The sequence below is a fragment of the Pimephales promelas genome, chromosome 19 (assembly GCF_988280905.1).
Source record: "Pimephales promelas chromosome 19, fPimPro1.hap1.1, whole genome shotgun sequence".
In the NCBI taxonomy this organism is placed as follows: Eukaryota; Metazoa; Chordata; class Actinopteri; order Cypriniformes; family Leuciscidae; genus Pimephales; species Pimephales promelas.
Genome location: NC_142787.1, coordinates 2,504,839 through 2,520,427, shown reverse-complemented (window position 1 = coordinate 2,520,427; position 15,589 = coordinate 2,504,839). Strand labels below are relative to the sequence as shown.

General features: G+C 38.7%; 1 protein-coding gene across 4 annotated transcripts in view; it reads left to right on the top strand.

The window, feature by feature from the left end:
* The window catches only part of LOC120473632 (arf-GAP with Rho-GAP domain, ANK repeat and PH domain-containing protein 1), a 34,748-nt gene that overhangs the window by 18,938 nt on the left and 221 nt on the right, over positions 1-15,589 (top strand). For all 4 annotated transcript variants that reach the window (XM_039663572.2, XM_039663571.2, XM_089123409.1 and 1 more), the window contains 9 exons: positions 106-150; positions 1,429-1,546; positions 6,481-6,580; positions 6,683-6,875; positions 7,788-7,833; positions 8,701-8,855; positions 12,105-12,314; positions 14,319-14,424; positions 15,434-15,581. In XM_039663572.2, the coding sequence (XP_039519506.2) occupies positions 106-150; positions 1,429-1,546; positions 6,481-6,580; positions 6,683-6,875; positions 7,788-7,833; positions 8,701-8,855; positions 12,105-12,314; positions 14,319-14,424; positions 15,434-15,581 (1,121 nt within the window). The remainder of the gene's footprint in view (positions 1-105; positions 151-1,428; positions 1,547-6,480; positions 6,581-6,682; positions 6,876-7,787; positions 7,834-8,700; positions 8,856-12,104; positions 12,315-14,318; positions 14,425-15,433; positions 15,582-15,589) is intronic.

The window sequence follows — 15,589 nt, the reverse complement described above, 5'->3', positions numbered from 1 at the left end:
AATTGTGCTGTTACTTAAAATTAATGCTAAAATGCTATTCTTATGATATTCTTTTTTTTTTTCAATGAAAAGGATGTTTTTAATTCATGTTGCTCTGTTTTAAAGAGGCACCTGACTTTGAGCAAATAAAGCCTTCAGAGGAACAGATGGGTAAGAATGCAGTACACTTTTACATTATTGTATTGAGAGTGAAATACATGTTACCCATGGGCGTCGGAACCATTGTCTATGGGTGGGACAAGACCCACCCACTTTTTTAAGACCAATGATATTGGACCTACTCACTTTTTCCATGTCTGAAAAGCGAAGAGACAAATGTGCTGAATTTGAGTGCCGCCAATTAATTAATAAAGTCCCTTCCCGCTGAATCCCTACATTTATATTTCTTAACTGACGAAAATAACCGCCTGTTGTATCCTTCCAGTCAAAAATTGCCCTGCAAACAGCAAAAGCTTTAAAGGGGTAGTTCACCCAAATATGAAAATTAAGTCATTGACTCGTTCCAAGCCTGTTCACCTTCAGGACACAGTTTAAGATATTTTAGATTTAGTCCGAGAGCTTTCTGTCCCTCCATTGGAAATGTGTGTACGGTACACTGTCCTCGTCCAGAAATGAAATAAAGACATCATCAAAGTAGTCATGTGACATCACAATATTTACAATGTTTTGAAGCATCGAAAATACATTTTGGTCCAAAAATACCAAAAACTCTGACTTTATTCAGCATTGTGTTGTCTTCCGCTTCTGTTGTGGATCCGCGTTCAGTGCCGCGGCTGACGTGTGTCTGATGCGTCCGTTTATTGGGGTTCAAATAAATATGGCTGGGCAAAACAATGCAAGTGTTCCTCTGTGTGGAAATCCTTAGACATGTGTGTGAAGATTGTTTTGTACAGCGTGCGTCTCCCTCAGACTGTAACCGAAGCTCAGCCGCACCAGACACATCTTACGTCACCGAACGCGGATCCACAACAGAACCGGAAGACGACACAATGCTGAATAAAGTCGGAGTTTGTGTTATTTTTGGACCAACATGTATTTTCGATGCTTCAAAACAACTAACCCATTGATGTCACATGACTACTTTGACGGGCTTGGAACGACATGAGGGTGAGTCACTAATGACGTAATTTTCATTTTTGGGTGAACTAACCTTTTAAGTTGTCAGTGCTGGCAAATTAACGGGATAATCCACAGTTAACTGTGCATTTAATGCACGACATGAAGCGGAATTTAGTTTACTTGTTAAATTAAAAGGCCCCAGAATACATGAAATGGCATTACTCCAACAACATTTTTCTGGGGTAGGACCTACCCACTTTTTTTTTGCTTCCAACGCCCATGATTTTACCAATGCAGAATCAGTCTTATGAATTAAGTAATGACTCTGCTACACAATTTGTGTTATTTTTGTGATTTCCACATGTGTAGAAGAACTCCACGGAAAGCTGGATGAGGAACGTTTCTTGTTCTCGCAGGAGAATGAGTCCGCTGCCTGTGATGTGCTGGACTTGACAGAGGTCATCTCAGTGTTTGACTGCTCTGCAGGGTAAGCTCATGCCACAATATATATATATATATATATTAGTAAATTAAGTCATATAATTTGACACACTGTCTACACGTTAGGACCGCATTAATTCAGGTGTGCTTGATAGCCATGTATTAAACAGGCTATTCCTACACTATCTCACGACCAATTCATACGAATTCGTACAAGTTAGGGATGCACCGATCCACATTTTTTCACTTCCGATCCGATCCCGATACCTGACTTTGGATATCGGCCGATACCGATACTTTTCCGATACCAGACCTGTGTTTGCTTTAACATTATTTATCATTATTGTTGATTTTATATGATGCTGAAATAAACACCTCTCTACAAGCAAGGATGATACATACGCATGTAGCCTATGTCAATATATATATATATATATATATATATAATAGCTATATTAAACAATAGATAGACAATTAAACAAAGATATACGCATTATACAGGCCTACACAGTGCTTTAATTTCAGGAAGGTCTACTAACATTATTCAGGTATATCGTCTAAAAAGAATTATAATAAAGTAATCAAAAGTAAAATAGCACTGCAAAGTTTATCATAGATAGATTTATGCTTATTAAAGCTGAAGTTATTCATTCAAGAGCTGTGAGTGATTTTCTCTTTGCCTTTGGTTGTTTTATATGGAAGCTTGTTTCCGCCACTGAATAAAAAAATAAAATAAATAATTGCGACTTTTTATCTCACAATTCTGACTTTTTTTCTCACAATTGCGAGATAAAAAGTCCGAATTGCGTGATATAAAGTCGCAATTGCGAGTTATAAAGTCAGAATTGCGAGATATAAAGTCAGAATTGCGAGATATAAAGTCAGAATTGCGTGATATAAAGTCGCAATTGCGAGATAAAAAGTCAGAATTGCGAGATATAAAGTCACAATTGCGAGTTATAAAGTCAGAATTGCGAGATAAAAAGTCAGAATTGCGTGATATAAAGTCGCAATTGCGAGTTATAAAGTCAGAATTGCGAGACATAAAGTCAGAATTGCGTGATATAAAGTCGCAAAGCGAGTTATAAAGTCAGAATTGCGTGATATAAAGTCGCAATTGCGAGTTATAAAGTCAGAATTGCATGATATAAAGTCAGAATTGTGAGATTTAAACTATTCTGATGGGGGAAAAAAAATTGGCCTAATAAGTCGCAATTGCGAGTTTATATCTCACAATTCTGAGAAAAGATGTCAGAATTTCGACATATAAACTCGCAATTATGTGTTATAAAGTCAGAATTGCGAGATGTAAACTCGCAATTGTGAGAAAAAAAGTCACACTTCTGTCTTTTTTTCTCAGAATTGCGACTTTATATCACACAATTCTGACTTTATATCTCGCAATTCTGACTTTATATCTCGCAATTCTGACTTTATAACACACAATTCTGACTTTATAACTCGCAATTGCGACTTTATATCACGCAATTCTGAGAAATAAAGTCAGAATTGTGAGATATAAACTCGCAATTGTGAGAAAAAAAGTCAGAATTGTGAGAAAAAAAGTCAGAATTGTAAGATAAAAAGTCACAATTCTTTATTATATTTTTTATTCAATGGCGGAAACAAGCTTCCATAGTTTTATTCTCAGTAATGTCGCAATCGTCACATTTATACTGCTGCCCCTTTAAGAACTAGTGCGGATTTCATAGTCTACTGATGCACCATATTTTCTCCCAACTATTTCCATAAACCGTTTATGTCTAAAATGAACGTAGTTAAGTGATAATCTCCAAGCCGGTCGTTTTGAGATTTTTGTGCAGGCTACATTTGATAGTTTAGACGCGCATATGAAGCCCAAAGTATAATTTGCTTGTCTGTTTCGGAGCGCGCGCCGCCCTCTTGCGCAAATTTTGTGCTTTTAATAGCTCTTTTTATTATTAAAAGCGTCCCGCAATTTAGCAACAGCAGAGACGGCATTTTACAACAATTACCAATCGTGCTGATTCTGTCTTAAAGTTTGAGTTTTACGGAGAAATGACACCCCCGCGATGGGAAGGAAGTTGGCTACACAGAATGCGGCTATTGTTTAATGTTTTTTTTTTTTTTACCTCAATATATTCTTTAATCTTTGGAAATCAGACTAATATCACAGATCTAAAGTGTAACCAGGCTATGTTTTCTCTGTCGTCACTGATTAAGCAGGGCTGTCGTGTTGTGCGTGCTGTGGCACCGCGTGAGAGATCTCTCTCTTTCTCTTCTGGACTGCGAATTGCAAACATGCATCACAGACAAATAGTTTAATTTATACGGCTTTGCAAACATTGCATTTTGCTGTCTTGCTCTGCTGCGGTGTTTCCAGTGTGAAGTATTTCCACCATAGGATTTCCACACAGCGAACATATTGGTAGATCAATGCTATCCTGCTAGCTGGCTGCAAACTGCGGAATGGATTTCTTGAGCGGGCGTCTGTGTGTCTCATTGAGCCCTATTTTTTTACAGTCTATGAGCTGCACCTCCGTTCAGGATATCCATTCCACAGTTTGCAGCCAGCTAGCAGACTAGCAGCCCCGGGGAATCCCTTTTGGAGTCATTTCAGCAGCCAACGTTAAAGCGCAGACATGGATCATAAATATCGGATTTCTCCGCAGGTTGGATCGGAAAAATCCGATACGTGAATTACGCTGGTATCGGTCCCGATACCGATACTGGATCGGATCGGCCCCATCCCTAGTACAAGTGATTCAAAAGTGGCTAATTCGTACGACCTCACTCGTACGACCTCATTTGTCTAAACCCACGTGACAGTTATGTTTAGGGGCGGGGTCAGGGTCGGGTCATTTGCAGTGTTGGGGAAGCTACTCTGAAACTGTAGTTTGACAAGCTACAAGCCAGTGTTGTAGTCGAGACCACCTCACTCGAGTCCGAGTCGACACCGAGACCAGAGAGAGTCGAGTCCGAGACCAGAGACGGTCGAGTCCGAGTCGACACCGAGACCAGAGAGAGTCGAGTCCGAGTCAAGACCGAGTCCATAGAGAGTCGAGTCCGAGACCAGAGACGGTCGAGTCCGAGTCAACACCGAGTCCATAGAGAGTCGAGTCCGAGTCGAGTCCGAGACCAGAGACGGTCGAGTCCGAGTCGAGACCGAGACCAGTGAGGGTTGATTACCTAATTTACTTTTATTTACTTAGAGAAATCTTTTTTTTTTTACTGAATTTACTTAGAGTTTAAAAAATATGATCAGTTTAGGGTAAAAAGGCCACATAGTAGGTGGTGTTAAAAGTAATTTTATGACAATTTGTCATGCGCAGTTGCGCACTAGAAAATCACCAATCACTGGGCGTGTCAATCAATTTGAAGAAATATTTTATTAACATACATTAATAATCATGAAAAATATTTTTAATTGAACTCGAGTGGACTCGGGAATAAGTCCGAGTCCTAAAAAAAAAAAATGTTCGAGTACGAGTCAATTCCGAGTCCAAATGCACACGAGTCCATGACAAGACCAAGACCATTAAAATATGGTCTCGAGACCGAGTCCGAGTCTCGAGTACTACAACACTGCTACAAGCTACTCGTAAGTTAAAGTAGTTAAACTACAGTCAAGCTACTCTTTTGGAAAAGTAGTTAGCTACACTACAAGTTACTATCAAAAAGTAGTTAGCTACATTGAAACTACTTTTGCTTTTTTGAACAACGTATATTATTAATAACTGAATAAGTGTCTGAGGACAGAAGGGGACAACAATACTTTTTGAAATCATAATTTTATTGCATTGTTTTAAACACTAAATGTTTTACTTGTAAAATATACATGTTTTACTTGTTACATGTTTTACTTGTAAAATATTTAGTGTTTAAAACAATGCAATAAAATTATGATTTCGAAAAGTATTGTTTCATTACAGACAACACCCAAATATCTCAGAATGTTTGTCAAATAGCCTACAACATTGCAAGAAAAAAATATACATCCAACGTAAATTGCATGTTAAACATTTTCTCAAAAATACCGATTAAACTTGGATAAATAAGGCCATGGATAATTAACTTTAGTTGTTTCTCCATCCTCCAAATCTTCCGTCACATCTTGCTCCATCATCATGTGTGTGTCAACAACACACTTCTGTACGTCAGTGAACCGTTAGCCGCAAGATGCGTGATTAAAAAACAGGTGGCGGTAATGGCAAAAAATGAGTTTGTAATCTAAAAAGAAGAAGAATATCCTTGCATCGCGCCGATTCGCGCAGACTCGACGACAAACGCAATGTAGCTTTTGCTCGCGCTACACCGCTACTTGCTGCAAAAAGTAGTTAGCTACTGGAAAAGCTACACTGTTTAAAAAGCAACTGAGCTACAGCCAAGCTACTGAAAAATGTAGTTAAGTTAGTAGCGTCGCTACTTGTAGTTAACTACTCCCCAACACTGGTCATTCGTACGAATTCATACGAATTGGTTAATTCGTAAAATATGTACGATTTAGCAAATTCGTACGAGTGAGGTCGTACGAATTGTTACGAATTAGCCACCTCGTAAAATTCGTACGAATTCCAGTGAGATCGGGTTGGCTATTCATATGCTGATATTTGTAGAGCATTGTGTGTAATAGGTTTTGGATGTAACATGTGGATGAACAAGCACGAATCTGAATCGAGTCAGTTATTTTAATGAACAAGGAGAATACTCGGGAGAAAACCAACAAGAAATCTACACATTAAGATTAAATAGACTGAACAAAGAGCTGAGAGGGCTTAAATACACAGACGAGGTAATAAACTGGAACTAATATATCCACCGATAGACGCCTGATGCCTTCACGGCCAAGTCACAGTTGTGCTGGTGTTCAGAACAGCCCACTTACTTATAATATTTCGTTAATAATGAATTGTTTATAATCCAGAACTATTCTTTGGAGGTTCTTTTATTTATATTTTTCTTATTCCGTAGAGAAGAGTAATTTCCTTTTGTCTTTTATAGGCAAACCCATGAGTTTGAGGTGTTAACTTTGACAGACAGACTGACTTGCTCGGCAGACGAACGAAACGCCCTCCTTGGTCACATGTTGCACATCATGAAGGTAATCTCTTTCCTAGTGGACATACATGAGCAGTTTTTGCTGGTAAATGTGTCGGTATCAGTACAGCAGTGCCTGAAGAGAGTGCCCTGCGTGTGTGTGTAGATTTTGCTTGCGGGCGCAGTGGTGGATGACGATCTGGTGGGAGTGTTTGCCGTGTCGAGAGCGTGTCTACGGGAGGGTGCCGCTCTACAGTGTGCTGAGGTGTGGTGCACACTCCAGGTCGGAGAGATGACCATACACACAAAGCAGCACGGATCCAGAGACACCGTGATCCTGGGCGCTCAAACACACTGTCGTCAGTACCCCCCCCCCCCCCATCAGTTTATTAAATACTGTCTTTAAGGGAGTAGTTCACTTTTAAAAAAACTTTAGCTGATAATTTACTCACCCCCATGTCATCCAAGATGTCCATGTCTTTCTTTCTTCAGTCGAAAAGAAATTAAGGTTTTTGATGAAAACATTCCAGGATTTTCTCCATATAATGGACTTCAATGGGAACCAAACGGTTCAAGGTCCAAATGAGTGTTTCAGTGCAGCTTCAAAGGGCTTTAAACGATTCCAGACGATGAATAAGGGTCCCCACATAGCAAACAGATCCGGAACGGATCTGCCGCGGAGGTAAGAACAAGGTCCGGAACGGAGTCCACTTGCACAGCGCAACGGATCCGGAACAGATCCGGATTGCGGATCCAGACTAGATCCGCGGGAGACCCTATCCGGATCCGATCTGGACCCGTTCATTTCGGTCTGAAAACCTTTCAGATCACTCATTCAAAACTAGTAATCTGGCCAAAACTACAAAAATATTTCAAATCTATTGGTGGGCCAACATTAGATAGACTGCAAGTGAAACCATCGGTCATTTTAAAAATAAATAAGAAAGTTTAAGTTTTATAAGCTCAAATGGTCGCCTCTCCTGTTCGAACTCGTTCATCAAACTGAACAGTTAACTTCGAGTTATTTCGTTCATTTTGTGCGTCGAAAAAAGATTCTTATTCATCGTCTGGAATCGTTTAAAGCCCTTTGAACAGTTTGTACTGAAACCCTCATTTGGACCTTGAACCATTTGGACCCCATTGTAGTCCATTATGTGGAGAAAAATCCTGGAATGTTTTTATCAAAACCCTTAATTAGCAAAAGTTTTTTTTTTTTTTAAGTGAACTACTCCTTTAATAATGTCTTTATTAAAACTGTTTCTTCTTTGTAGATCTGCAGCAATCAGAGAAATGCATCCTGCTGGAGTTTGCTGAGAGGTCAGTGACGGGCCTTTATGCACTTATGGACTGTGTCTCAAGTCTAGGGTTGCCAACTGTCTTTTTGCCAACTATTGTGATTTTGGGCCTAATTTATTTGTCCCGTACGAGAACTCCCTTTTAAATCGACAGCTACTCTGATCTAACCACGACTGATACAACAGTAACATGACACTTCATCATCCAATCACAGCCCACACTCACGCACATCAGACCATACGAATAACAGACTCTAAATTGAGAATTAATTATCTTTTGGGACAAATCATTGTTTGATTTGCGAACAGAATCCTCTGCTGGTTTGATCCGGACTCGCGCTAACGGCAAATCCCTTTCAATGTCCGGCCAGGTTTTGATTTCGGAAAATCAGTTTTGGCGAATTCAAACAACGTGATTATTGTTCAACATCCAGCCATGAAAAAATAATGCATCACGTTACTAGTTCCCTAAAGTAATCTGATTGCGTAACTCAAGTTTCGTGTAACGCGTAGCAACCCGATATAGTCTGGCTATACTATGAGTAACCTTCTAGCCAAAATAACCTTGAGTTTGGTTACACGTCGTATTTGCCAGAATAACTTACTGAGATGTCTGATATTCCATCTTGTATGCAAAGTAAACGGTGATTACAAGGATTGCAAGGTTCGCTCATTTAATTTCTTTATCTCATTGATGACTAGTCTATTCTTGGGCGATGGTTTAGACGTCAATTAAATATTCACTGACAGCCCAAAGTTTGCCTTAATGTTTTAGCATAGACGTCTAGGCTGTGTTTGGACGGCTATTAGACGTCTTTTAAACGCATAATTGCTTGCCGGGACGGAAGTTCACCTCGTAAACACTGAAGGCGGTGTTTCTCTCCTGCAGGACGTTACACATGCAGTTTGAGCTGGAGCTCAGCTGTGTGAGGTGGTATGAGCTCGTGAAGAGGGCCGTGAGCTCGACGACAGACGGACCGCAGCCTGTAGTAGGATCTGTGCCGGCTTCTGTCGACCGCTGCATATCTCACATCACACAGTACGGTGAGTGACTGACTGGACTTAAGCAACAGTTGAGTATGACGAGATGAAAAACTGCAGATGTAAATGAAGTTGTGAGAGCTTCAGTTTGGCTAGTTTAATGATATCCGCCTTATTCACGGCAGCGCCATCTTTGATTTTTAGTGAGAATGAAAGCGAGGCTGTGAGGGATAGACTTGCATCTCTTCAATGGGCTGTACTGTTATTATTAATGTGTTTTCGGATTGTTCTGCTCATGAAACACTGGAAAAAATATCTTTCCAAGAAATTTCACTTGACAAAAAACTCCTGACAATGTAAGCTGTGGAAAATTGTAAGTACTAGCCGCTTTATTCAGCTTTTTACAGCGGATGCCATTGGAAACACGGTAAGTCTATCCCTCACAGCCTCACTTTCATACCTGTCATGGCGCTGCTCTGAATAAGGTCTATACTCAAGCTCAGGTGCCTCAGGTTGGCTCTGGTGAAGATAAGTCTGCTTCATTGCAATGGATATGTACTTTTAGTGTACTTCAATTCAAAATTTTCTTTTTAAATCTGTACGTGCTGACAATATGAATTAAATAAAAGCTCACTAAAAGCTCAGTGCGTGCTATAAGTCTGTTTGACGCACCCACCGCTAGCCTAGCTTAGCACAAAGACTGGATGTGAATAGTTGCAGCTTTCATACTAATCCAAATGAGTGACAAAATAACGCAAACGTTTTCCTATTTACATGTTGTGGTTTGTATAGTCACAGAGTGTACAAATATCAAGGCCATATGAGACACAGACATCTTTTAACCGTATAAATACTATATTTTCTGAAGGCGAAGCACTGCTACTTGGGCAGAACCATCACCTGAGACGCACCGTGACGAGGAGCAGAGAGTTCGCTCAGTGTTGGAGTAAAGAGTCAGCAATTACTAACGTTAGATAGAAAAGCATAGTTTATCATGGGTGTTTGCTTTATGAGCTGTGACAATAAACAGGGGAGACCAGGTAATACAGTACCATGTTTCATTGATTTCCAACCAAAAACGCACCCAGATTTATAAATATCACATGAATAAATAATTATTATTACAGGAATCAATATATTTTAAATGCAATTTATTAGCTGAGCCAAATGTATTCAACAGTATATACAGTATAATTGCATTACTATAGGATAGAATAAGGGGAAAGTAATAGCACAAATTGTTTTTGCACAATGAACTCACAGCCTATCGTACCCTTTTGCACGCTCAAGTTCGTTATTTCCATGGTTATTTCAAATTTAGGCTACTAGGCGCGCCGCGCGCAGGGTGCAAGTTCAACGCGGTGAACGCGCTCGTTTTTTTTCCAAGCGCGTCTGCGCCACATCAAGATAACATACCCTAATCATATAATATTGTCACTAACGTTACATTAGATCTGGCTAATGGCACTGTTACAGTAGGTCATCTAAAAACATAACGGAACACTTACCTCAGCCGCAGGTCGCAGGTGATCCACTTGTCCTGTCTGTGCTATCGATGGGATGGCCGTATCCTTCAGCACATTATGGTCCGTGTGGCAAATTCCATTTTTTCAAAATAGTCGTCCATTGAAATGTACCGAGCAAACATAATGTCCCTTGACAATCTATTTAGGTGTGTTTGAATAAATATCCAGAGTAAGTTAGCCATTTCTTCATCCAGTCAGCGTTTTTAGTTGGAATTCTGTGAAACACGGTATTACCTCCCCTGTTTACAGTCGCAGCTATTTACAATAGAGCGAAAACCCATGACTGTAAACTACGCTTTTACTATTTATAAATTGCTGACTCGAACTCTACAAACACCGAGCGAACTCTGCGCTCCTCACCACGGCGTGTCTCCGGTGATGCGGTTATCACTCCGCCAAAGTAGCAGTGCTTCGCCTTCAGAGAATAGTTCCTAGGTTTTATACGGTTAAAAGATGTCTGTGTCTCATTTGACTTTGTTATTTGTACATTCTGTAACTATACAAATCACAACATGTAAATAGGAAAACTTTTGCGTTATTTTGCCACTCATTTGGAATGGATTAGTATGAAAGCTGCAACTATTCAGTGCTAATCTAGGCTAGCGGTGGGTGCGTCAAAGAGACTTATAGCACGCACGGAGATGAAAAAGGTATGTATGGACTTATCTAATTCTGGGGGATATGGTGAATAGGCTAAAGTCCCAAAAAGTCGGAGTGTTCCTTTAAAGTCCCCCTGTAGTCAATGAAAAAAAAAACAGTTTAAAAGGATAAAATTATCACCAAAATGACATTTTAAGTTTTTTTTTTTTTGTCTTCATGCCTTAAAATATCTTGAATGTAACTCGACACCCTTGCCTCATTTAATGACTACGACAAAGCATACTTTTTAAAAGTGTCTCTTAATGTTACATTTTTAAGTCATAATTACTTTTTAAATTTTAAATCATTGTTTAAATAATCTTTTATTGTGCTTAAAGTAAAATTATCACCAAAATGACAGTTTAAAGTTTTTTTGTTAAAATCTTGAATGCAACTCGACACCCTTGCCTCATTTATTATGTGCGGTTCTATGAATATGCAAATGACTCACTTACTCACTCAGCTCATAGATCCACTGGTTGACAATCACACATTGGTTACAAGTTTGTTTGTGACGTCAGAAACACCAGCGATATCAAACTGTGTGTCTTTGGTTCACTGCAGTTTTAAGCAGAACGCATGAGTCAACACCAGTGCTGAGTATTTTAAGACAAACCATGTTCAAATTCATATTAAAAACTCCACATAGACAGATAAACAACATTTAAAAGCTTTATTTTTTATCACAGGAGGACTTTAAATACATGACATACAAGTTTCAATATTAAAATGTATTTTAGTTTACAATAAATGTGTGTCGGTATATTCGCCAGTACACTTACTAGAGGTAATTATGAATTTACATATGAAGACGCACTAAAATCCTGCTTGATTTAATATTTAGTTTTAATACATAATTTAATATAAGTTTAAACTATAGCACATTGTCATTTTAAATGCAAAAAACATGCAGTTAAGTCTCTGAACACATCAGAAGTGAATATTCTGGGCTCATTTCATTAAAACATTGTTCTGTGAGGTAAATGAAGTAATGAAATCTTTCTTCTGGATAGAAAGTCATAGCTGAATTGACCAATCAGCGTTTTAAAGCTTGAAATATATCCAGAAAGGTTTCATTTTTTTAGAAAACCATCCAATGAGAATGTTTTAAAGCCAGATTTGAGACGAGTTGTGCTGTTTGTTTCAGGGTTGAAGGTGGAGGGCTTGTATCGGCGCTGTGGCATCGCTCCTCAGATCAGCAAGCTGGTCGACGCCCTGCGTGTTTCTCCGAGAGGAACTGTTCTGGGAACAGACGAATTCTCCATCATAGATGTTTCAGGAGCACTGAAGCAGATCCTACGGCAGGAGATTGAGCTCATACCGCAAACACAGAAGCCACACTGGCCGAAAGCTGCAGGTACGTCTGGTGGACATCAAGATCATCACTTCACTAAACCAGTCTAAAATGAGTTTAATGCTGAATGTTATGTGGTGTTCATGAGTTACCGAAGTGACTTTTATTTTGTGCATTAGCGTTCTTTTAGTCTCCTTAATTCAAGTGTGTTTTATCTGTACTGATCTTTTGAACACCTATCAAAGCAGAATAGATGTTTGAGATGAGGAAGATCCTTTGGATTATAGCAGACTCAACAGGGAGCATCTTCTGACGTACTGCATTACACATTTGAGGCAGAAAATATGTTGATGGGATGTTGGATGGCATCATTAGCATCAAAGCAGAGCTCATTATTATGTGCAGTTCAGACGGCCTCATTTATAACCATTGCGTTCGGTCAAAACGGGCCCTGTGAGTGCCGTACGCCACTTCCCACACAGATGATATTATTTATAAAGACAAAATTGACGGGAAAATTTGCGCACCTGCATGTAAACTCAACGTTTTGGCGACACCGATGTGAGGGACTGACGACAGGTGAAGGAAAACCACTTTAAATCTTCATTATGAGTCCTTATCATAAATACAGTGCATGTATACAATAACAGTTTAAATGCATAACGTAATGATTAATTTGTTTTACATCTGATATACACATGTGGATTAAATATATGGAGTTCAGCACTTAAATTACATGAAATCATTACAGAGAAGATACAAAAAAATGTAGATTGTAATAAATAATATTTGTAGTGGATGCGACGCTTTTGAATGGGTGGCATGCTGAGTTTTAATGTTTTGATACAGCGAGGATTGATTATCGCATGATAGTAGCAGAGCATTATTGAATAGTGATATAATATTTTATAATAAAGTTCCCTTGGTCTTTGGGATTAAAATATCCCCACATCATCACACACCATTCACCACACCTAGAGATTGGCATGGGGTACTTTCCATAAGATCATCTTTCAATGCAAATCAAACCAGCTATTAGGCTAACTGAAGTAAAACCATGCCAATCTCTAGGTGTGGTGGAAGGTGTGTGATGATGATGTGGGGATATTTTAATCCCAAAGGCCAAGGGAACTTTATCAGGATGCATATTATCCTGGATCCATGAAATAACTGGCTTTTAAAAATAAAAATCTGCCTGACTCTATGGGAATTTAACATAAGGGTGTCCTGACTTATGCACCCTGTATTTGAAGGAAAAACATTTATTTATTTATGACACATTATTCATTCACAAAGAAAATTGGTGTCCTTAAAGGTCGGAGTTTTCCTCATTTTTCTAATTAAGGCATTAAGATCAATATCCAAAAGATTATTTTTTATTCCTCTTTTTAGGCAACTTTAGCATGGGTGCAATTCACACCACTGTAAATGATTCTTAGCAATGTAAATGTGATGCACATCCGTATCTCATATTTTCCTAATGTCTTGAACCGTTAAATATTGTATCGCATGGATGAATGCATATGCAAATATATGCAGATGATGTTATGCACACACAGTAAACAAGGCGTTGTAAGCCCATATATGGTTATTTCGGGGTGGAGACGCATGCACACAATCCTTCGCTGACTGGGATGGATAAAGGGATATTTGCACAGGTTTTATAAATCTGAATATTTTTGGCTTTCAGGTGCATGTGCACTTTTATTAAGGATCTTACAGTTTTATAAATGTATAAATGTTTATCAGAGAACAGTGGAAAAACATGTACGAATCAGCAACTCAACAAAACTGGTAACCTTCTTCAATTCATCACATTAATTTTCAGACACATGAACCATTTAGCTTTGTGAATATTATACATTATAGAGACGTTTCAGAGCTGTTATCTTGCCAAAGGGGGGTTACACAAAGTATTAATTGAATCCATATAGTTCAGAAAAAAAGACTTATTAAAAAGGTTAGATTTTTGTGAATATTTAGAATGAAAGAAATTGCAGAAACTGATCACACTGATATTTGTGGAGCCCACGGTAAACTCAAACACTGTTCTGTGTTGATCCACAGCTCTGTCAGATGAGAAGCTAAGACTGCAGACGTACCGCCAACTGCTCACACAGCTTCCTCCCGACAACCACGCGACACTGGCGGCTCTGTGTGGACACCTGCACACGTAGGACATCTCTCAATGTTTGGGTTTAGTGATGAAATGATGCCAGCTATCAATACGCAATATGTAAAACGGTGGCCATGCTTCATCTATATATTCATTTTTATGCTGCGTTATGCTAAAATGCTTTCAACTTTTTCATCAAATGTATCATTTAACCCTATAACCATATTCTGGACAAATGTGGGCAAAATAGTTTTGATTTATTTTTAAAAAATACTTCCCAACTTGGCTACTTTTTCTAAGTTTTTTTTTTGACTCAATTCTACAATGTTAAGTGGGTGAAAAAAACAAATTCCTTAATCTTGTATTTGGGTCAAAAATGGGCACCCATACAAATGAATGGGAAAAACTGTAATTAAAATAAGCCAAAATAAGACGCCAGGTGACCGCAAAGTCACTTCATCTTTAGGTTTTAGCTCTAAGAACTTATTGGAATGATATTTTAATGTAGTTAAATAAATGAATAAATAAAACTACATAGTAATTAATTTACATAGAAAATATGGTACTTTTGAAGTAAATAAATTCAAAAATACCCCCAAAATTGAAAAAAAAAACACACTATAAATGGATAGACTAAACTTTATCGTAGACAGTGATATAACATTTATAATAAATAAAAATTAGGATCACACCTGAGTCCTCTGTGCCCACATTTGTCCACATTTACCGGATTAAGGGCTATAAAGTGAATACGGTTTGAGTTTGTTTGTTAAGGGGGAAATGGAACTAAATGAAAGCATTTTAGCAAATAACTGCAACATGAAAATGTGGTTAAAAAATAATTTCTTTGTACGATATTGCAGAAATGTGTAATGTTGTGCAGTGATCTCTTATGTTTGGGTTTTTCGACTGCAAGAATTCCCAGCAACAAAGCAAAAACCCAAACTTTTAAATCAATATTTAATGATTAAGCACACCTGTGTCCGCTTAAGGGAACTGATATAGGTGGATATGCTGTGCATTAGATGAAGTATCGGTGACTGATGCGTTGTCTCGTGTCTCTCAGGGTGCAGACGCACAGTCAGGCGAACCGCATGACGGCTCATAATCTGGCCGTGATATTTGTGGTCACGCTGTTCCAGGAGTTTGCCATGAACACAGGCATGGTGCAACTTACCCGAGACCTGATCATGCTCCACATGCAGATCTTCACGGTGAGCAC